The 23,892-nt window shown below is 34.8% G+C and overlaps 1 protein-coding gene across 1 annotated transcript; it reads right to left on the reverse strand.

The window, feature by feature from the left end:
• Positions 1-518: 518 nt before the first annotated feature.
• On the reverse strand, positions 519-16,934 carry hwt (heavyweight). The gene is made up of 6 exons (XM_068766425.1): positions 16,598-16,934; positions 9,854-10,280; positions 4,056-6,116; positions 2,569-2,713; positions 1,938-2,057; positions 519-1,026 (listed from the first exon to the last, which is right to left on the reverse strand). The coding sequence occupies exons 1-6, from the start codon at positions 16,664-16,666 to the stop codon at positions 840-842; spliced, it is 3,009 nt and encodes a 1,002-aa protein (XP_068622526.1). The 5' UTR covers positions 16,667-16,934; the 3' UTR covers positions 519-839.
• Positions 16,935-23,892: the final 6,958 nt, after the last annotated feature.

The raw sequence follows: 23,892 nt of genomic DNA on the forward strand, positions 1-23,892 counted from the left end.
ATGTCGGACTAGAAGAGACGAACTATTGCACGGCGTGACGTTACAGTCGAATTACACGTACTAATCTAAATACTCTTTGGTATTGTTCACTGGGGCGTCTAAATCTACGTTTAAATACAAATACACGATTAAACTGCCGTTAAGTATCACACTTACCTTCGGTTTCCGAAAGATCAATCAATTTTAATTCACGGTTTACCTCTTGTTAACCTTTGTTTAACATAATTCTCTAGAACGTCTGAACACAATCTCAATTTTAATTTGCATATCACCGTTAAACAGAAAATCCGTTTGCAGAAGCGTTTTTCATCAAGTTATCAAGACTATGATAAGCCAATTGGTAAATTTGACGTGTTAATCATCGAAATCTCATAATTGAGAAATTAATTTATTTTCGCTAATACTTTGTAAGTTATTTTAATCAAATTTAACACTACGTTCGAAATTATAGCAATATTAATATCATATTTGAAAGAGGCAAAGCCATATAACAGAAAGAGACAAACAATATTTGTTAATCTACAATACATAACAATAATCTAAACAGTAATTAGCATTTTTTTATAAACCTTTCTGAAAACAGACAGAGGTTAACAAGAGATTAATTAGTATAATCATGACGGTCATAATGACCACAAATTGATAGAAGTTACTCAGAAAAGTTGTGTTAGTAAATATGAATTTCAGGAAACAGGAATAAATACGTAAAAATCTCAAGAGTTTACCAGCTGATTATATTCAACACAATGCTTCGTGATAGCTTTAATTCATCTTTCGGAAACTGGACTTAAATCACTAATATATTAAGACGAAATCGAGATGTTCAGACGGACGTGGTCTTACAGGAGGACCGCTTGTAACGGGGTGGATAGGGCCATGTGTTCGGCACCCCGCACGGGCAAGCGCTGTGCTGTGACGTAGTGGCGCATAAGTGCCGGCACAGTGGGGAAGGCAGTCGCGGCCCCACCTAAGGTGTACCCATCACCGCCACGACATATTCGCATATGCATGAATCCGCGCGTCGACCTGCAAACAAAAACACTCTATTACAAACAATCACTACCACAAACCACCTAAATAATGATAACTTTACAGAGCAATTTTTATTGTCAACAACAAAAATCATATAAGGAATTGGTTCATGTCCTCACTAGCTACTTTCGGCCCTTTACGTATAAAATATAAGAGGTTCCGTTAGAAAACATGCCTTCAGGGGGAACGAGTAATCATTTCGAGAATCGATACCCTTTCCTAATAGAAAAAACTATTGTTAAATTTTAATCATATTATGGCCAGTTTATGCTGTATTCTCTTATGGCATAAAGTACGTTTTTACAATATAATAGATTAAGCTCATCTTTCCAAAGAATCATCATTATCTGGCATAATGACGTTCTATGTAATTAAATAGTTTTTAATAGGCCATTGCATTCGAAAGTATTCCTACAACCGGCCACAATCGATGGACAACGATAACTCATTACTTTCTTACTGCCAATGGGTAAATAGAATACGCACTTGTGCATATTTGTTCTTTGACAAGAACTTGCATTTTATATAAAGAACTCTCAAGTACGTACACACATATTTTTTACGTAAAATGAAAATAAAAACAATCCTTAAGTGAACAAACTTAACAGCTTGAAATTAACATTTTTAGTGACTTTAAGAACAGTTATAATCTGTTATTACAAAACCATTCATATTTAAGAATTAAACTATACATTAATGAATTTTATTTTATTTATTTTACATATTTTATTATTTAGGTCATTTATATATAATAATTCCATCTCATTTGAATTAAGCTTGTTTAAAAAAAATGAAACAATATAATACATTTTTTTTTAAGTAAAACAATGATATAATAAAACTTATAATAAAATGTAAAAGAATAGTAATAGTATATAATAAAATATGGGCTTGTTTAAACTTACTTCAAACTTAGCGAATAGTCGTGTTTTGCAGATTCGCTGTTTCTCACAAGGAATGCGCCCTCGTTGGCGTCTCGTAGCAAACCCTCGGCTTCCACTCGCGACAACGTGCCATGATACCATCTGCAAACAACCAACGCGCTGCCATGAATATATTTTTCAAAATATAATACTAATAGAATTTTACAAAGTTAATTTTACACGGGACAAGACATTCCTTCTTGGTTAAAACCCAGACAGTGGCAAATCCACTCGAGATTTATAGTGATGTCATTTTTCGATATAAGGTGGTTAGGTTGGTTCCTGATAGTAGCGGATCACTTAATTTAAATTCTTCTTGAAAAATTCTGTACAGAAATATGTTAATTTAATTGACTATTATCCGATAAGGTGACGTTTTTGGTATTATCATAAAATACAATGGCAAGCCTTGTATAAACAGATAATTGCCTGCATAAATATTTTAACATATGTGAATTATCATCATCATCATTTCAGCCGTAGAACGTCCACAGCTGGAAATAGGCCTCTCTCACCGATTTCCAACAATACCAGTTTGAAGCGGACTGCATCCAGCTACTTTCATTCGAGTTTGAATATTTAGATGTAAATGTTTATGAGAATATTGACTTACCCCTGTCGGTCGAGCGGCAAAGACGCGTCGACCAAATCCCGTGGAGGCGCAATGGGTCCCAAATTCAAATGCAGTCCCTTCGCTATCCCCGCACCGCCGGTACCTCCTTCAAAGTTTAAGGTCAACTTCGGTCTATGTTTATTTCCTGTAAAAATAAACATAGTTTTTTGTTAAATAGATAATATTTAAATATTTTAAAACTCGATAACATACACAATATTCGTTTTACAGAATGTTTATTGTGTTGACATTATAAACCATTTTCACACATAGATTCCAAAAATTTACGGCTTTATGGTATACAAATGTACCCTTGTTTAATAACTTTAAGCCTGTCAGACAAATAGTTTAAGAACTAAAAACAATTTTCGCAGTAAGTGTCACAATAAGTCTGATTATCTGGAAAAGATGTTATCCGCATATTGTAAATATTTAATGAGATGAAGAGCTAATTACTTTTCTCTTGTTAATTATTGTGATTTAATATTATTTATTTACATTGATTTTACTTTAATTGATTTATGAATATTTTAAAAATACGATAAATTAGTTACTTTTTCGGCGTTTCATTCGTGTCGCTACTAATAAGATAAGAATTTTTTTCATGTTCCAAAACCAAAAAGGCAAAACATAATTCCTACGTCAAGTTAAAAGTTAGGGAGGAGTACGTCGCGACTTATTTGTTATCGAACAACGTCCCTTACAAATTGGATGCAACATTCGCGGGAGTTTGCCTCGGGAGCACTCAAGTAAATTAAATATTAAAACGTTATCAGAGTTTCGTGTGGTTTATAATCTCGGCAAATACATTCGCGTCCGACCGCATTCAGATATAATTGACGGGACAAGAGGGACAATAGAATTGACTGGACGCACACATTAGTTTTTCATGTTTGTTTTCAGAATGTTTTGTCTACTTTTTCATGTACTATACTGATAATACATTTGTTAAGAAGATATCTTTTAATTAAAAAATTAAATCTACATCAACATTAACAAATAGATAATACACAGTAATTTCTACTCAACATTCTCTTTAAAGTTTCCAAATTTACCAGATGATGAGTTCTTTAATTTAGGTCCCGAAAAGGTTGCCAACGACATTTGTCGTCTAGTCTGTTCTCCTTGACCTCTGAATGGTCTAGAGAAAGTTCGTTCGCGCATTAGGTAAAGATGTTGAAAAGAAAGGTGCGTTAATTTCCAGCGCATCTTTATTTGAGAATAGAAGAGGAGATTTTTTCTCCCTCTAAACGGTTTGACAATTATCCCAGAGCCCCGTTTCATAGCGATGATAGAGCAACACCTTGGAGTTTTAGTCGATGCAAGTCCGTCATAAAGTGGCCTTACGGAGGTCAATATGCGGAAGCATTTCATCCACGCAAAGAAAAGTTACAAAATTAGGAAAATTTCACAATAAATGTATATGAAATGTTCCTAAATCGGATTTTATACACTATACCATAATATAAATAATTAAATGAACTAACCTTGATTTAAATCTTGAACGCTTTGACTTGATGAAGCATTCGAGATCGCCTCCCCAAAGTCACTGTTCAGTTGCAGGGACTGTCCACGCAGTTTGCGACGAAGCTTCGGCATGTCAAATGGCAAGGATCGGAGGTCAACTTCGGCCTCGGCGTGACGACGTCGCAATTTCGGCATGTCGAATGGTAGATCAGAGAGATCCACATCGTCATTTTTCTTCTCTTCCTCAACGCTACTACTGTTTTTGAAATTTATAAAAGCATTTCTAGAATCAACACCCTCCCTCGAGTGTATGGAAATACCACTATCTGATCCCTGGATTTCGGTGTCCCCTGTTACCGAATGTCTAAATGAGAGATTAAGTAAATTCTTGTTCTGTAACGCGCGGCGTTTGGACTTCGGCAGTATATCAGTAGTTAAAACAGAAGCGTTTCCCGTCTCCATATCCTCGGGTGATACTTTTTGAGAATTGTTGTTTTTGTTGTTATCGGATGTCTCTGATCCGGGCTCTTGTGAAGATTTATCCGATATAGGACTCAGAATGTGCAGTTTAGTTGGATGATGTCCAAACCCCGACAGTTGCATATGGTGCAAAGATTTTGTGAATGGTACATTTCCAGAGTCGGAGCTGTGGGAACTAAGAGACGAAGAATGTCGGCTTTCCGAGCTGCTGCTGCTACGGTCCCCCTCGCTGTTGCTGCTCCGTAACGACTCCATACTGCCTCCGCTGCTGCTGGTAGTCATGCTCTCCGTACTTGAATACTTCCTGCGCGGTCGCGCTACACTAGGCCTTCCTTTAAACTCCATTATAGGGCCGACCCCTTTTGGCCCCGAATACCGATTCAACTTTGGTGTATGAGAATCGGCAGTGGGTCGACCCTTAATCTCTAAAAAAATACCGTCCTTCGATGGCCCCCTTTCGTTATCATCCTCACGTGATTCGCGACTCGAATCTCGCAACCGCTGCCCGATGTCGAGCTCTGTGGAAACGGATCCCTTGACGTCAGCCATGCTGGCATCGCTGCTGGTCGGCGTATCACGAGCTCGCAGGGACTTCACTGGTAGTCTCAAGTCTTTAAGCCGTGGATGGGCTACTTGGGACTGAGGCAAGTTAGGAGCACTCTTTATGCTGTTCATGGCAGATCCATCCTTTTGTTGAAATTTCGTCGGCAGCGGAGCCGTTGACGGTGGCGAAGGCGTATATCCTCGTAAAGGTAGTTGAGAGGTTGAAGCTGTACGGCCCTCCTCTTCAATGTGCACCTTCTCCAATTCTTCTGACAGAGTACTCGCATTATTCTCATTTTCTTTCTTTTGTCGTATCGTGGGTATTTTGGAGCGACGAACGCTATCAGTTTTCATCGTAACTTTACGGCGACCTTTATAATCTGGTTCACCGCGCTCGACTGCTTCGAAAGCCGAGGACGCGGAGGAAATGACTTTGCGCTCCTCGGCCTGCAGGAGCGCGGGATGGTTGCTGACGCGGTCGAAGTCGTCCAAATCATCGTCGGAGCGCGCGACTTTACAGTCGAAGGCCGTTTCATAAATCTGTCGCGTAGTCATCTCTTGGGGCCAGCGCGGTAAGGGCGCCGGCACATAAAACACGCTCCGTGAGCCCCGCTGCTCCTCTACATGTTCGGACGCGGCGCACGCGCAGCCGGCCGCGTCACGTCCGCGCCGCCGCGGTGGCATCCACGCGCTCTCCCCGGACGAAGACGATGAGCGCTCTAGCTCACGGAAACCATCCTCTGCTACGGAGAAGCGCTTCGGTAAATTTGGTCTGGGAGCAACGTGAGGGGCGTCTAGGCTTGCCGACTTCCTGTAACGAGAACCACGCGACGAAGTTGTCGTTGTAGGCGCAGAAGGAGCCGGCGGGGGAGGGGCACTTTTGAACAAGTCTCCGTAATAGTACGGACTGGGATTCCTGCGTGGTGCGTTCGCGTACCGCGGGTCCGATCGACCGCTGTCAGGCGAATGTAACGATGGGGCGGTTGCAAATGGATCAAATTCTCCAAATTCCTCTTCTTCGTCGTCTGTTGTCGTGGATCGATCACCTGACGACGATTCTAGAAAAATATACACAAAATAATTTAATAAATAACATCTAAAACACTTAACACGGAATCGATATAATAAAAAAACAGCTTTCTTCTTAATAATAATCATAATAAAGTTAGTTAAAACTATTAGCATTCCTGTACAACGTCTCTTAAAATAATCTTAATAACACTGTAGCCCAGCTGAAATTAACACTAGCATCTAACATAGGCCCTATTGTTTGAAAAGCAAACGTAAAATGTAACCACACAAATTGTGGACTCATTAATTTGAACCACGGCACCAAGTTTACAAAGTTGAACAGAAGTTTCCAGAAAAGTTTTCTATTTCTTAGTTGTTTTTAGTTAATTTCTTGTACAATTTTTACCCTAGAATACACTACTTGGTTGGAGTATTACTAGTTATCTGAGAGCCGACTTGACAATTGGCAAGAGTTGAAGTCTATATCTATAATTTTCATAATGCTAAATTTTCTTTACATTATGCTTTTTTAAAACATATACATAAACGTATTACGATATGTTTTAGTATTATTGATGTATTAAATATTTTATTTCTTTGAAATAAGCACAACAATGTACATCTTTCAACGTTATGTATCTTACCGTAATGTTAACAATAAACATTGAGCAATGATTCCGTTAAGTCATTGGAGAACTGTTTTGATTCAGTGGCCTTCAACCCAATATTGTATAATACGAAATGACGACGTAACAAGCATAAAGAAAAAACTAAAACAGAAATAAAAGGGATTTAGGACTGCGTCAATGAATGTAATAACCTTATAACAGCATATACGATGCTAATGTTGACTCAAAGGCATATAGAAATACCCTAATGAGAATTTCTAGTTACACGCAACAAAGGCATCCCACTGAATGCATGTTGAGTACAAAATGTCTGGAGTTAACCTTCAGACGCGAAATATCTGAGAAAAGATTTTGCGGCTGGTTGATTAAAATTAAAAACTATTTTCTTTTGCTTCCTAAACGGTTTACGTACTACGTTTATGTACGTAATATCTTTTACTTCACACTATAGTATATTTATAGTATACAGGATTGTTTTAGGTATAAATTCTTTAAAAGGTCTAATATATAGCTCATTTATTGTTAATGAATATATGGTACACCCTACCCAAAAATCAATGATAATGTGATGATGATATAATATTGAGAAAAAGCGTTTTCATAATTCATGTTACTACATATTAAAGTTATTTATTATTTACTACCTCTGCAGGGACAGTGTATTGAAAGAAGTATTGTTCTGTCGCATTCCACGGAATAAAAATTAAATTAACATATTTCAGAGTGATATCACTCGTATAAACGGAGTCGTTGGAAATAGGTGTAAAAGCTTTAAATAATTTTGCTGACAAATGACTTAAACCTGTTCCTAATCATTCTGTACATAAATTACAATGAGTCTGGACAATCATCTGCCTCGACGCCACGTCAACGTGAATGTTTTTACTTGAATATCGCTGGAACGATTGTAAGCGCCGAGCAAATCGACTATTAGCAATGTGAGGGAGCACCTAAGTGACGTCATTAGGTGACGTAATTACTTTTCCGCATGGATGGCCAGAATCGTAAAGCGAGTGGAATTTGTTAAATTGTTTCAATAAACACTTTTAATACCTTTTGGCATCGTAACAACCCCGAAAGTTAGCAAATGATTACTTGGCAATCAAATAGTTTGTTATTGCTTGAAAACATCTGCCAACGTGTTTTTATAATATTTTAATATACATGGCGATTGGTTATATATATAAAAGATTTAAAGGGGTGAATATAAAGCTTATTTGCTATCAATTAATCTACGGTAAATCTTACTCAAAAATCAATGGTTTCAGACATAATAACAACGTAATGATAATATAGTAAGGAAGAGTATTTGAAAAGTTGGGATTACTATACATTAACAACTGTAATGGTAATTATCAATGCCAATGTACTACTGTATATTGATAATTCAATGACAGAAGTAAAAAATAACTAAGAAAGAGACAAATATATAGCTACTTCCGCTATGCAGCAATAGTCGTGCAATGAAGTGCACCGCTCGCCAGCCCGCTGATAAATGCGCGTGCGGTAAACAATGCGAAACACAACTATCACCGTTAATCTACTCTACACGTGTTTCACCCCTCCACGGGGCATCCTCAGGAGATTGCATGTTACATTTCAAAAGAAAAAATATTTTTTTGAAAATGATATGACTTTATACAAATTGTTATTGGAAATAGGCGCAAAAGCTGTATAGCTTTATGCTGATGAATGAGCTAAACACTTGCCCTTTAAAGTTTTTATACCTATTGCCAATCATCCTATATATCATTATTCACTTACTCGGGTATTGATTTTGAATTTGCCATTTAAGTTTATACGAATGTATTCATAATCAGACAATTAGGAATCAACATTAACTATTATCGCACTCGTAAAATAATTTATGCATCATTTATTTTGTTAAGTTACAAATAATTGTACACTTTTAGTCGATAATTTCAAACAAGAGATAAAAGAGGCCGTATGTAAAAGCTGTGCCTCAATACAGGCTATGTATTTATTACAGCCGAGACATTTTTTCCAGTCTAGACGGACGGGCAAACGGAAAAGCCTGATTAAAACTTGCCATTGTTGGCTCACTGCTACTGCAGCTTTTATTAGCTCCAACGGCCTAATTGTGGAAAGCCAATCGGCTCCCATTCCATCTATCCATGCATTAAGCCAGGCTTTTACTTCTGCGATTCTTTCACTAATTTTTTTTCTATCAGGTATAACATGTAACTGCTAAACCAATTTTTAAAAAAAATCTATGTATGTGTTAATAAATTTTAATTATTTAAAACTGGCAAGTTTATTTATTTTAAAACTATTACATTATACTATACCCACAAAACAATTTTACAGAGTGATTGGTTATAAGTTTCAAAGCTTTAAAGTGGTGAATGAAAAGCACATTTGTCAGCAAAAAGGCTTTTACGCTCGTAACCAAGGAGAAATTAAAATATATGCATTATTTACTTTAAAATATTATACCTTTTTAGCAATGTACAACATATTTCTTGTGCGTATATGATAAATATTAATGGCTGTTGAAAGCTGTAATGGTTGTGTACGTAAATTTCAAAGCAAAATAATTACTAGCCCACATTATACAACAAAGCAAAAGGAATCTGTTTTTCTTTTTAATATAACTGCAACGAATGGACACGACTATATTCCCGCTCTGGGCAAACAATGCTTTAACAAGTCTCCACCGCAATTGTTATGCTGGAAGAAAGAAGTCTTTGTCCCACTAGTCCTTGGAGATGAGCTTTGAGAGACTCGACAACTAGTTTGTAACATTTTGCATATGCTTTTAAATCATGATATATTTCATTATTGAACTATTGATGAAAAACGCAAATACTAATGATGCAAGCGAGTGCAGGTCAAATTAAATAGGTATATGATCCGATCGAATCGAGGTTAGACCTTTTCATGTACCTATATGGCAATCCTAAAGCAATTTTAATGACATACCTGACCTGAGTGTTTTTTCAGGGCAACTGGGACTGACAGTCACTCTATGAAGCGTAAGATCTTTTGCCGTAAAGACGCACTTTTGTATTGACTAATATAATAATAGGCAACACAAAAGCTAATTCCATTATTGTTACGATTAAACAATAACTTACCGACACGAAATATATATATGTCAACATTAAATGGACGTGTGAAAGAATTCAACACACCTGATTCGTAGTAGGGCTGCGAGCGGTGCCTCGAATGCCTCTCGTGTCTGAGCGGCGCGGAAGGAGCCGGCTCCGGCGGTGAGTCCGCCGATCCCTCGGGCGCGCTGTCAGGACTGCGCCGCGACGCTCCGGGCGTCGACAAGTGGAAGTCGGTCTGGCGGGCGGACTCGTAGTCAGCACGGCGCCTCGCTGACTCCGCGTCGAACGCGGGTCGTCTCGCCGAGTCGTCGTCGAATTCGCGGTACGACCTGCGACCCGATCCGTAATCGTACGGCCTGCGCGCCGACTCAAAGTCGTACTGCCGCCGGGACTCGTACCGCCATTGAGCGGCGTCGGGCGAACGGCGCGGCTCCCGCGAGCGACGTCCGCGCTGCGGTGAGCGACGCGCTGTGTCTTTAGGAGTGCAATATGCCTCGATAAATTCAACCTGCAACAATAGAAAATAACTCTCATTAGGGAAGTTTCGACTATTAATCACAATCATCATAATTTCACCCGTAGGATATCCACTGCCAAGGAGTCCTTATGTCTCGAGGTATGTCAGTTAAACCAAGCTAAGACCTAAGTTGGCTACTAGTGACAATAATGTGACAATTTAATCGTTAGTAACGTCATCATAAGTTGATGTTTAATAAGTTAACCTAAATGTGCCATGATAATTTAGTTTTTCTGATGGTCATAGGCTTCATCCATAGATTTATGAATAATTGGAAGCGGCTTGTATCCATCGCCTTCCAACGACCTTATTATCAAAGTATATTTAATAGTGTTTTTGCCATGTGAATAATTTTCTTGAAACTTTTGTTCACGCTTTTTTATTGAATATAGTTAAGACCGTGGTTAAAAATAATACACAAGTTAGCAATAAAATAATATCTTTATAAAGGTCTCCAAAACGCGCACGGCTTTATCGAAAAGAAGTGGTAATATTTTTCTTTTTAACCTCACAGTGTAAAGAAGATTATGAGATAAAAAAGTAAAATATTAGAGTAGACATTGTAGTTTTATATATAATTCCGTCTTTCCAACTTTCACAATTATTCCAATAGACATAGTTCCCTGACATAACAGTTCAAAGTCGCCGTCCGTCGAGCTATTACTTGAAAAGAAGCCCTTCATCATGAAGGTCGATTATGTGGCGGAGTAAAGTGGTAATAAAATGCAGCGGTCACATATCCGGCGACCGTAACGGCCGGTTACACGCCCCCTCCCCCTGGAAGGGCGTCATTACCACGACGCGTTTCTGTTTATATGAACGTATATAAAATGAACATTATGATAAATTGTGCTTCTCAATTGTACACGGTAGCATTAGGAGCTGTAAACGTGATATTGTAACAACTACCTAATAAAACTTTAGCGTAGACTAACTATAGACTAAAATAAAACTTTGGGACAACATCGTTAAGGTTGTAAACAAGTTGATTGGTTCAAAACCTTTGAAAAAGTGAATGTATAGCAAATTTTAAGCCTGAAGCTTTAAAGTTTTCAAACTTATTTCCAATAACCTTTTAAAAATATTCACAGAAATATGTTACATAAATTTATTTTGTCATGCGACAGCCCATTAATTTCTAACACCACAAAGTCTGAAGGAGATGGAATGAACAATTATTAATTTTAACATGTAGTAATAGGCATTCCGAAAACACTTTTTTGACTATATTTTTACTACGTTATTTATTAATTCTGAAATATTTTTTTTAAAGGAAATGAGCTACACGTTCGCAAATGCTTTTACACTAATAACAAAACATCATCTATATACAAACAAGATTAAAATATTACACGTGCCGTCCCTTTATAGTACATATGAATATATGTCATTGAAAATTTTAAAGCTTTCCACACTTGATGATTTCGATAACTCCTTCAGTAGCCTCTGATAACGACGCCATTAGCAAGACACAAAGAAAATCTGAGATAATGAAGCAAAACTTTGTAGCAATTTAATGAGGCGAGGTGGCAAAATATAATTAGGTGCTTCGTCGCGGCATAGGCTATGTTTACTAATTAAACCCGGTCAGACATATTTAGACCGACCAGATGTTCTTTTTTATTTTGTAGAACAAGGCGGGAGACGAATTACGAGTTTTTTGCTAAACTGGTAAACGTCCGTATGGTTTCTGATTTTTTAATTCATATAATTAGGATGAATTCCGATCAACCACAACAAAATGATGAGAAGAAGAAGAGTCCAATTTGATAGAAATTAGAATTATATCGAACTTTTCTATAGTGACATCCTTCAATCTAGATCTGCGAGGTTCTGTATCTGCACTAATTTAGAAGAGCCCAAAGCAAACTCAAACGGTTTTTTGTGCTCTTTTACACAATAGTTGAACAGTTTATTCTCAAGCTTATTTATTACTCAAAAAATTTCACTCTGTAATAACGTAGACAGTTATTACAATGCACTAACATATAGGAACGTTACCAATTTTATAAATCTAGAGAAAATAATAATGCATTTCTTTTAGATTTTATCTATATAAAGAAATAAAGAACAGCGTCGGTTTTTAGACGTATTAATTTAAGCATACCATACAACGCATGGATTTCGTTTGTACGCAATATAAGCCATGGGCTTTCTAACTACGCACCTGCTTCCTGTTATACTTGTTTTTATTATGTTTATGTTATAAAAACAGCGCAGTTTTAGCTTTGTTGGTAAGAACTAACTTTAAGTAACAGACCACGGATTTGATTCTCGGCGGGTAGAATTTTTTTGTAAATTGTATGATGTTGCCACTGATTAACAGTGTAGGAAAATATTGTAAGTAATTCGTTATCAATCTTCCGAAGTTTGAAAACATAGATGATAATTACCTTTCTACACCGAGTTCCCGTCAATTATTTATAGTCTGTACACTCTGAGCAATCTTATATCCCGTCAATGGGATTATAACAAATATATATTAATATATAATTAAATTTTGTGATTATCATCATTTCAACCGCAGGATAATTTCAGTTTCCACATCTGGATGTAGGACATACGCATACATTTGTAATAGGGTCGATAGGGAACAGTTTGAATACCGACGACAACTTCTACCGACGACATTAACAAGGTCTTCTGTTAACCTCGTAGGCGGACGGCTTACGACACGATTGCGGATCAGAGATCTCCACTCTCTCTGTTCTCTATGCTTTGTTTCCTACAACTGCCACTTCAACTTGCAAATTAAGTTGATAATTCAAAACTACTGTGAAAAATTTACTAGAATTTAGGCATGACTGAAAATATTATTATGTGAATTTAACACGATACAGGACTGCAAAGGTATAAAATGATCATAAGAAAGTTCTAAGAGATAACATTTCTATCCCCAAACTTCATTTAAAATTAATTCAACTTACGGATACAAATATAATTTTGCATTTATAAAATAATGAATAACGATTGTTTTAAAAAAATTCCGCAATATATGTTGTATCTCTCAAAAAAAATTATGTCTGCAAAATGTTTAAAATCACTTGATGTAAGTATAAAAAAGGTACCGAAATGTTAACTTCCATAATCTATTAAAGTTTGAGATCTATCGTTAACCTATGCAAATGATTACACGAAACATGTAAAATTAAAAAGAACAGCAGTGGGTTTATTTTTATACATGATAGTCACATGTAATATATCAAGTACTCAACTTGTTATAATCTATCGAGGTATGAAAATATATTTACATAACAAAACGGTGGGTGCACACCCTCTTTTGATTTGCGATGTCTGCATCCAGTATCCCGCTATTTGCATATTTTTCTGAACGCTTAATTAAAATTCAAACGAAGCTTGCAGTTGAGTAGCTTTATCTTATTTCGTGACAGACGTAACAAAAATTAATATTTTTTATTATTAAATACAAAAAACGTTCGTTAAATTTAACGCAGGTTAAACTTTTGTTTACATTAAAAAATAGAACTAAATTTTTTGTCGTAGTAAACTCATTTCTAGTTATGAATATTTGAAAGTGTTAATTTATATTTCTATACGTGTACATAAGAAAAATGTCAGAAGAGAGCAATTTGTTTCAAACTAGAATCAGATTACGCTCCCCTATCAGTGACATTCTTCAGCTTAGTTTTTACGTGGTCTCTTTTGCAATATCCTTAAGACAGCAACAGAGCAATTCATATCCAAGGAGTTTTTACAAGGTTTTGTTTAATGAATTTCTCAAAAGTACATGATAATTTTAGAGACATTATCCAAGAGTGTATTGTAATGTCATACCTAGTTGTGTAATATGACATAGCGTTAATAAAAGCAAAATCATAAAAAAAATATTTTCATTATAAGTTCGTTCATACAACCGCAATATTCAATAATAAAAATCAATGGTCTTACTGTGGCGGAAGGGTTACATCTGCAGGGGGTCGAAATTTTTATATCAATTCAGACCGAACCTACACATATGTGTTGACTCGCCTATTCAACGTTCCATGTAAATGGAATGGCGTCGTTTTCTTTTGTTGATCTCATTTAAAATGGCAAAGATAAATTTCTTAAACTACACAGCAAAACAGCTAGGAAGTGTCATCGGTATTATGGCAGTAAGAATCTATATGACGTGAAGGTTACAAGGAAATAAGCATTTAAGGCTTAAGGCATTTCTGTTTCCTAGTCTTAAACGATATCGGTGGTGGATCAAGTATTACTACTTAGATAAATTTAAGGAAATGCAATAATACAGAATTGTAGATAGTAAAAACTCCTTCCTTAACGACTTCATCTATAGATTACGTTAAAAAATTACGACCGCAATAAATAAGATAATCTTAGAGCCGCATAATAATTTATGTAAAAAAAAATTATACCAAATCTCTTTCGTATATGTAGTACTATAATATTTAGTTATAAAAGTATAAAAGTGATAGCAGATTATTTATTATCGATATGAATTTAAGCGATTAAATTGATGTATCAAACAATTTATAAAAAGTTGAAAATAAATTAGTCACTTGTGTTAGAATTATTTCGTATAGTGTAAAATACGCGTGAAGCACCATACACTATAATAAAATTCCGCATGTATCTCTATAATTACATATTAAGAGGGCAATAACCTCGGACACGATAGTGTGTAAACAAAAGAAAGTCATATTCTTAATCATCCAATCGTTAGCTTCATTAAAGTCTAGTTTTTTATAGACATCTATGATTAGTTATTGCCGTGCAATAAACCTGGAATATTTACAATATATGTACCATTATATAGAGTTCGGCGGCCGTGCGAGACGACATAAATACTCCACGATTCCGGGTTTACCACTGTGAGTAATACAGAGAATATGGAGGATGTGGGGCAAGACGTAGCTTTCAGACCGCTGTTGAGTCACCAGCCGGGCCTGATGTATTAATACCGGGGACACGCCTCCCCGGGATTCCGAACTAAAATAGCTCGGTTATGTGTCGCGACATAAATTTTAAACAAATGTTAAATACGGTTTATGTTTTCTTATTCGTTTATTTGCATCACATTTATGTCAATATATAATCTAGTCTTTATTAATAATATTCTCTAATGATAACATTTAATACGAATACTGTAGGGCATAGAAAAAAAAATAAAAAGAATAATAAGTATCTTTCGCCCCTTTCTATCGCGAGCTGTATACTTCCATCGTCAGCTGGCACTGTCTAGTCACGTTCTGCTACCACTCTCCATTTTATTGTTCCTGTCTCGGATTTTAAACGAATGCCTTTTGTCCCTAACACTTTCATTTTACTCAATAACGAGTCATTCAATACAGTGTTTCTTGTTTTGAAAATAATGATCGTCTCCCGTTATCGTCTTTAATTACAACCATTATTATTATATTTGCTTGTTCGACGTGTACGTAATTATATATGTACATACAGAGTACTATACATATTTATGGATTCAAAAAAGTCAAGGCTATTACCATAGACTCCTCAAGTCCAAATTATTACTTTGGGGAATTAAATAAACTATGTAATTTTCATTGATATCGAAACAGTCGTCCATTAAAATTACGTTCTTATAATTATTAAAATTATAACGGTCATCAATAAATAAGTTTATTCATTGAATATATTCGCTGTTGCACATTAAGTAATTCTTACATCTAATCAAAGTCTATATAACTTAACATAAAATATAAATATCGTGTTTTAGAAGGATGCGTGCTGATAATTGAAAACGGATTTTGATGTATACGTAAATATAAAATTATCAGTAACTGCACAATTACATTCAGGAATAAATTTATCATATTTTTGCATATTTGTTTATCTCTTTGAAGTCATTCCTTCTTGCTTTAAAACCAAACTTTGCTTTCTAAACTCGTAACAAAATTAAGTTGGCCCCTTAGTACGGCAAGGGCCTCAATCGATATCTACAAGTAATGAAGTTTCTTTACTCCGTTTCATAGATTATGGAGTAATAGTTACACACGATACATTAAATCTTTGTTCAAATCAATTTATTTACTACGAATTATTTGTTATAATAATAATGTTTACCAACAATTAGTTTATTTGGAAAGATTGGCTTTCATTTAGTTATCCAATAACATAATAAAGCAGATTAACGAAAGGACAGTTCACGTAACATATTTTAAAAAAATATTACGTGAGTTAGGGAGTAACCTCAAAATGATATATCAACAGTTATCAGTTGAATACCTAGAAGGAATATATCACATTGTTTGCTTATTGCGTATACTTATATGCTTATATTGTAAGAACGTTCTAAGAGGTCATGAATTCAAAGATATACTCACCATATGCATCATCAAAATACAATGTGCCATCTGCTTCATTTTAGCAACCAACTTCTTGTTTGACGGCATCGTTCTAGCCACAAATTAATTCACAAATAGCACAAAACAATCATTAACTTATAAAATTTCACAAACGGCACACACATACACGAAATGTTAACTGCGACGGCGTAACCAAAGTACACGCTACACTTTCACTAGAACTTATTCTATCGTTAGACATAAAATATATTGTACAAACTTGGTTGTCCCATCAGGAAATAGATAAGTTTGTTGCGTTTGGCAGTAAATGTCTGCGTTATAAACGCTGAAAACGTTTCGCTTGCTTACTTGACGAGTCCAACTGTAGACTGACAACACGCTCCAATACAATACGCGAATGTGTAAAACGGTGACTCATCGCCCCGCATACTGTTTACCGAGGCTTGAGTCATCGCTGGTTCGGTAACTCCATTAGCAACGCAGCGCCTTAGTGAACAGGCTATTGAATATATCGCAGAAATGAAGCATAGCTTAAAGCGCTTAAGCGCTGTACAACGTGTATTCTCTCCATTAATACCTTGTGGACTCAGCACGTGTCCACAACGTGAAGCTAATTTAAACCTTAACTTTCTAGAAATAAAGTACAATTGATGTAATGAAAGTAGAAAAGAGTATAGAAACGCAAACTATTGCGTTAAGAATTCGACTTGTTTTATATTACGGCACTTGACTAGGCCGTTTTGAGGTCGTTTATGCAGTAGACGCTAGTATATCTTTCTACTTACTTAGCATGCCAGCTTGCAATTCCTAGTTAAGAATTGCTTAACATAGATATTAGAAGTTTCATATAAAACATAATTGTGTTTACTTTTTTATAATTTATAATATTCAGCATCTCTTGTTTAACTTTATGAATCGATTAACACTTTCTAATTACAATTTCTTTACTAAATATTTTTAGCTTTTACTCGTCCTATTTGTTTCGAATAAACCATCACTTGTGGATTACATCCATAATACTGCCAGATCCAGTATTTCGAATAAAGAATGAAATAAAGGGGAATGCAGAATTTGTGTTCTTAGTTTAAATTTTAAATTTTCTCTTTAAACACGTTATTAGATGCACGATAGTAGACACCTATCTTACTTAGTTATGTTTGGACATTACCTTAACTGCGGAATATTTTCCAAGCAATAGCCACTATATAAGCCAATGACCAAGTCGAGATTGGGCTCCCATCGGGCGCCCTTGAGGTGGAATGCTATATGCATATTAAGTGACATCCCAAGTCGAATTCCTCTCGGAGGCCCTTATGCCTGATCATTTCACAGTTTGAGCGATCTAAAAGCTCGGCGCCCGACAAATCCCGTAACGTTACATGTAATGTTGTAGCCATAGCTGAGGAGACTGTGCTATTACATGAATGAGGTTTAGACTAAACGCCTTTCGCGTTCTACTCCACCCACCAAGCACGCGTAATCTGTAAATGCTTAGAAGGCAATAGTGTAGATAAACAACAAAAATTTTAAAATAAATAAACATAGAAAACTATACGGCTACAGAGTAGAAAATTAATGATATATTTTTTTTAAATTTTTTGTTATGTATTTACTGAAAATTTATATACACGGTATCAATTATAAAGAAGACGTAACTATTACATGACAGGAGTGCCATTTAAAATTTATTCTTTTATTTACATTGTCAGCATAAATTAAAGTTATGGTATTAATTTAATTAGGAGTTAATTACTTTTGGTGGTCATTATGACAATTAAATTGTCAACCGTCGTCACTATCCTTTACGTAATATCCGAACATGACATTCATTTTTATTAACTGTTTCAATATTACTATGGATGAAGTTAACGTTTTTAATTAAAATTAGATAATAAAGTTCAATGACTAAGCGTGATTGCAGAGCCATTGCAAAATATTTAATTACATAAATCATACTATATCAGGTTTCAAGTCGTTCCCAAGGGCATAGATATTTCTTTATATCTCATAATGTGATTCGATAAGATAAAAAGTACCGTATTACTTGACGACGAATTTAGAATTGATTTGTAATAAAACTGGCCGCTTTAGTTGGCTTTTCATTGATTCTTGCTAGCTGGATATTTATTAAAATTAGATAAAACATGAACAACAACAACAAAATGAAGAACAAAAGTAACCATTACAGTCCTGCAAATTGGCAAGTTGATGAGACAATGGGAAAGTCGCAAAACAGGTCACCGCTGGGGCCTTGAGCTTCTGGAACGGAAACCACGGATCAGCAAGTGCAGCGTAGGTCATGCACCCATAAGGTGGACCTTGTTAAGATTGTCGGACAGCGTTGGATGACGGTCGCTTTCAATCGGCCCTATCGAAAATCTATGGGAAAGTCCAGCAGTGATACCCCCCTTTACAAGTTTTCTAATATATTTAGTGAGGTATCAGCTAAGACAGAGATGGTAAACTTTTTGAGCTCGAGGTGTTAATATTTTGAACACTCAAAAAGATGAAAATTACTACAAGCTTAGGGGGTCACGACCCTTAACAATGACTAAAACAATGCAAAGTAGATTATTACATAGGAAGAATTTCTCATTACATATATTGAATTCCTACAAGTTCAACAAATGGCTTCCTTGATTCTAAAGTATTGTTTACATAAGGCGCAACAAATTTCTTTACTTTAAAGGCCAAGGTTGTAAACAAAAACAAAACTGTTGCATGAAAATAAACTGCGCCGAAAAGTAACACATTTCGGGAGCGTGACTCAGTTTCTATCTTTCTCCTGCCGTCTGGGGCGCATATGGCGTAAAATAACTAACGTTTACCAAGTGACTCATTTTCATTGGACAGGTGTTGCACGTACATTATATTACTTTGATTTTTATGTGGTACAAGCGATACACGGCGATATCGGTTTAAGGTTATCAAAACGAAATTGTAAAAGATTCTCGAATGATTCTTTATCGATACCAATGATAAAAAATAATAATGAGTAACTGGAATATAGAAGTCTGCTTTTTTCGCCAAGGATTATTTAAAAAAAATTACTAACATGGCTATTACACATTTAGCGGGCATACGCAACAGACAATATATTAATATTTCTATCAAGTGAATTCCAGTGTAGCTTACATACAACTCAATTCTACATCAAAAATATCGTAAATTGAGACACACGGCTTAGTATTTTCGTGGAGCACCGATAGATCCATACGTTTTGTCTATTTCACCGTTTACTGAAATATGTCCGTATTATAATTTTGTAAAATCATCTATTGATAAAGAATTTTCGCTGTTAGGTATTTAAAAGTTTTTTGCTTAATATTCTTCACTTCAATGTATTAGTAGTTTTTGAATCGTTTTTAAAATACATTTGCTACGGCTTTCCTACATCTTGATTTAGAATTCAATGTGTGGTTATACTTAGTAAATATAAATTATGTAACGGAACATTGCTGGGTAAAAATTTTCCTACAGTCCGTATTTGAATTTTATGTTTTTAACCATCGAAGAATAAATGATAGATTTGACACAATTGATCTAATAAAGCATGTTTTATTTAACATTTTTATTATTCTACTGTAGTTTAAACAGTAATATTTGCCCACGTTAATCGTTCCAAAACAAAGAGTCAATATCGTTATATTTTGAAAGTTTCTTAAAAAAGCTATTAAAACTTTTTAGAAAAATTTTAGGTGAAAATTAAAAATATATATATTGTGTCTAAATAAATACTTTGTCCCTAATGAGAATGATGACATTGCCCATTTATGTTCCCTTAGAGAAAACAGTGTGCGTATTCATGATAATTTGCAAATATTTTGTTTCGCATAAATAGGATAATGCGTCATATTTTTCCTTTGTGTAGTTACGTCACCATGACGTGCCGGTCTTGAGCCGCGCGCACGTTCCAGCGAGGAATTTTTATTTTCCAACTTACGTCAGAAATGACCCGACAATCTACAAGATTTTCCAGCCGTACTTTATTAAATATGGCAAACGTACATACTTCTTTCACCCTCTGTATATATTATGTCCATGTACTTTATGTTTATAAATTTATTATAAACAAAACAGAAATGAAGCAAACATAATAATTTTCCTTAATATAGAGTTATTATCTTTTAGACAAGCACTGAAGTTGTTTTTATTCACTGCATCAATTCTGACAAAAAATTTGAAATCCTTATGTAATAAATGGAACCCTGTGTGATATTTACCTAAAAGAAAGGAAATTTTTTTGAATGTCTGGTGCGATAGGTAAAGTCTATCTGTCTATTATATTAACATAGAGACAGAGACGAAGAATAAGGAGTAAGAAAAACAGTGAATACATTGAGAAGTATAAAAGAATCAAAGCATATGTATCATGCAAACGCCGACACGCCCCTTTTGCAGGAGATAACAGGGTGAAGGGGGCATGACGCAGCGGTAACGTGCAGCCAGGGATGCAGTTAATGACTGACTCACTTGCACCCTGACTCATTCACTACAAATGACGGGGCCAACCGCTTGTTCGAAATATCGATGTGTTAATTTGAACGCCTTTTTGTTATTGTAATGAAGACTTAGTAGTAAACATGAATTAACTTAATAAATATTCAACACTGCTAATTACTCAACTTCTTCACCGATGACTAATATTATTGTCATAAGATTGTTTATTTGTAAGTCATTACCCTTTATACATATCATTGAAGATTTTTCAGAGATATGGCTAATGATATTGAAATTTATCGAGATAATAAGTCTGATTTATAATAACTAAATATTGTATGCACGCTTTATAAAAAGACAACAAACACGTACACAAATGCACATAGAGGTATGCTAGCTTATCGCATGTAAATTCATAGTACATTACAAGGTCTACGAGGAACACACATACAAAAGTTTTTAATAAAATAATTTAAAAAAAAAAAAAAAGTCGGGTCAATCATATTCAAACTTACACATGTAAAAATTCTATCACCAAAGCAACTGATGAATTGAGTAGTCGTTGGTAAGAATTAGTTAAAGATGTAGAGTATCCTACAGTCAATTCGATCAATAAAAAACGTATAAGAGAGCAAATTATTATATAATCTCCTAGTTGATGCTGATAACTTCTTAGTTTGATGATTTAACTTTTTCTAACCATTCGAGAGAGTTCAACATAACGAACTGCATAATCCTTATTAAAAAGTTTCAAGTTGCTACTATTTAGGTTTATAGTCTGTGGTTCAATATGGTATAACTAAAATTCACACTCGAATGCTAAACGAACGCAAAAGTTGCCTTGTCCTTTATCTATGGAAGTTTATTAATATGAATTTGTGATGACGATCAGTGGTTATTTTATGAATGTAAGCAGGATATATTTAATTAAGCCGTTCGGCTTGTCTTATTGTTGCAGAATTATATTAGAGAATAGCTGGATAAATTAAATCAGAAGTTCTTAATTTAAAATACTTCAAATATTTTATTTTAATTTAAAACAACTGCTTATCTTTGATGTAAGTTTTACAACGATTACTTAATTAATAAGTGAATCAAGAGAGCATAATATCTTTTTGAAGAATTCAACAGTTTAGTCTAAACTTATTTATGTTCAGATTCGGGGAATATATTTTCTTTTTAAACAAATTTGTCCTAAAATATATTCTTTATTTAGCATGCATGGAGATTAACGTACATCGTGAATTTTTTATTTCTTACTATGGTACTCCACAGGTTAAGATCATTTCTGGCCAATTGAATCTAAACTTTATGGATAATTTCATTTAAAATGTCATAATGGGATTCTACAGATATTTACCGCGGCAAATATTCAAAATTTAAATTCATAAATTAGCTCGCGTACCACGTTTACATCTTGCTTTTAAAACCATCATTAGTCTTATTGTACGAAAATAATTAAAATTATTGTAGACGAAAAAAAGAAGATTGGCAAGTCGAACTAGCCGTAGGCAGACAAGATAACATGCAGAACAAAGTTCTAGAATGGAGACAACAGATCGGCAAGCGTCGCATAGGACATCCATCCACAAGATTGACAAACGACCATATTAAAGTCGACGGAAGAAATTGGATGCAGATCGCTTTCAACAAGTCATTGGAAATATGGTTGAGACTTATATCCAACAATGAACATCCTACGGCTATAGTGATGATGCTAATTTTTTTTTAAATCGTGAGTCCAACGTTGCATACACCAAGATCTTTTTCATGTTGTTATTTGTTAGGCATAATAAATACCATTGTATATATTTAGTTGGCGAAGTATACTACATTTTGCCACGTTTTTATGTATTTTAATACACAAAGTAAATTTTTAATGCACTAGCCTAAATAAAATTCCATAAATTTTAAAGAATAAACATCTAGTTAATATACCATTTTTCTTATTTTTTTTAGCAAAGTTTATCATTTAAGTTATTACATTTAATTAAACATGAAAAAAAACGTTTGTAAAAAAGATTGGGTTGGGATATGAAGACTACTTAATTTTCATTGAGGAAATGTTTGACCGTAGTTCTGCTAACCAAATTTAAAAACTAAAATTTCACTTGCTCATCATATTTGATTTTGGGGACTCGTCCTATTGCCGTAATGACATCACCGGTGTCTCAACTGAACAAAGACGGCTCTTCCTTTTTCGGCTTTTAAACGTGTGTAATTGTAATGCTCCTACGAGATAAGAACTTAAGCGTTTCTTTTTAAAAGTTCAAAAATCTCATATATACCACAAAAGCAGCAGAAAAACGTGGATAACAGCGACAGTCATCTTTTTATCTAACTTACTTATTTAAACAGATCGTAAACATATGTATTTTATATATATATATATATGTATATATATATATATATATATATATATATATATATATATATATATATATATAATGTTGGCTGTTTCTCGCCCACTTCGCGTGACCCGTGCTACCTTGTGTTAATATAATATCATAAAATCCATTCTTGGTAAGTTTTAACACACAAAATAAAAATATTCTTACAAAGTATATATACCTATAGGAGCGTTTTTAAAAGCATGCCTCCTAAATTCTTCACGCGGGTGGATTTTCGTAAAATGTTAGCTGACAGTCCACAAGTCTCTAAAGTTTATGAATCCTGAGATATAATGATGAGTCAATAGATGGGTGGAAATATTTTTTATATACAAATATGACAAATTTTTATACTATAATGACGTAAACCGGCGCTCGTTGCCCCTAATCAGGCTAACCTATCAACTAAAACAACTTGACCTGATAAAATAAATGCTGAAGCAATCATATAGTAAATGTTTAATAAAATAATAATTAATAATT

The sequence above is a fragment of the Battus philenor genome, unplaced genomic scaffold (genome assembly GCF_028537555.1).
Source record: "Battus philenor isolate CCGP_79_NKW_IND1 unplaced genomic scaffold, ilBatPhil1.0.hap1 SCAF_21, whole genome shotgun sequence".
Taxonomy (NCBI): Eukaryota; Metazoa; Arthropoda; class Insecta; order Lepidoptera; family Papilionidae; genus Battus; species Battus philenor.

Bases quoted from the DNA above. Each gene is read 5' to 3' on its own strand.
- hwt (XM_068766425.1), bottom strand. From the start codon at position 16,666: ATGCCGTCAAACAAGAAGTTGGTTGCTAAAATGAAGCAGATGGCACAT. The intron at 2,714-4,055 runs GTTAGTTCATTT...TTATTTTTACAG, and splicing joins CGTTCAAGATTTAAATCAAG to GAAATAAACATAGACCGAAG. The intron at 2,058-2,568 runs GTAAGTCAATAT...GGTTGTTTGCAG, and splicing joins TTGCCGCTCGACCGACAGGG to ATGGTATCATGGCACGTTGT.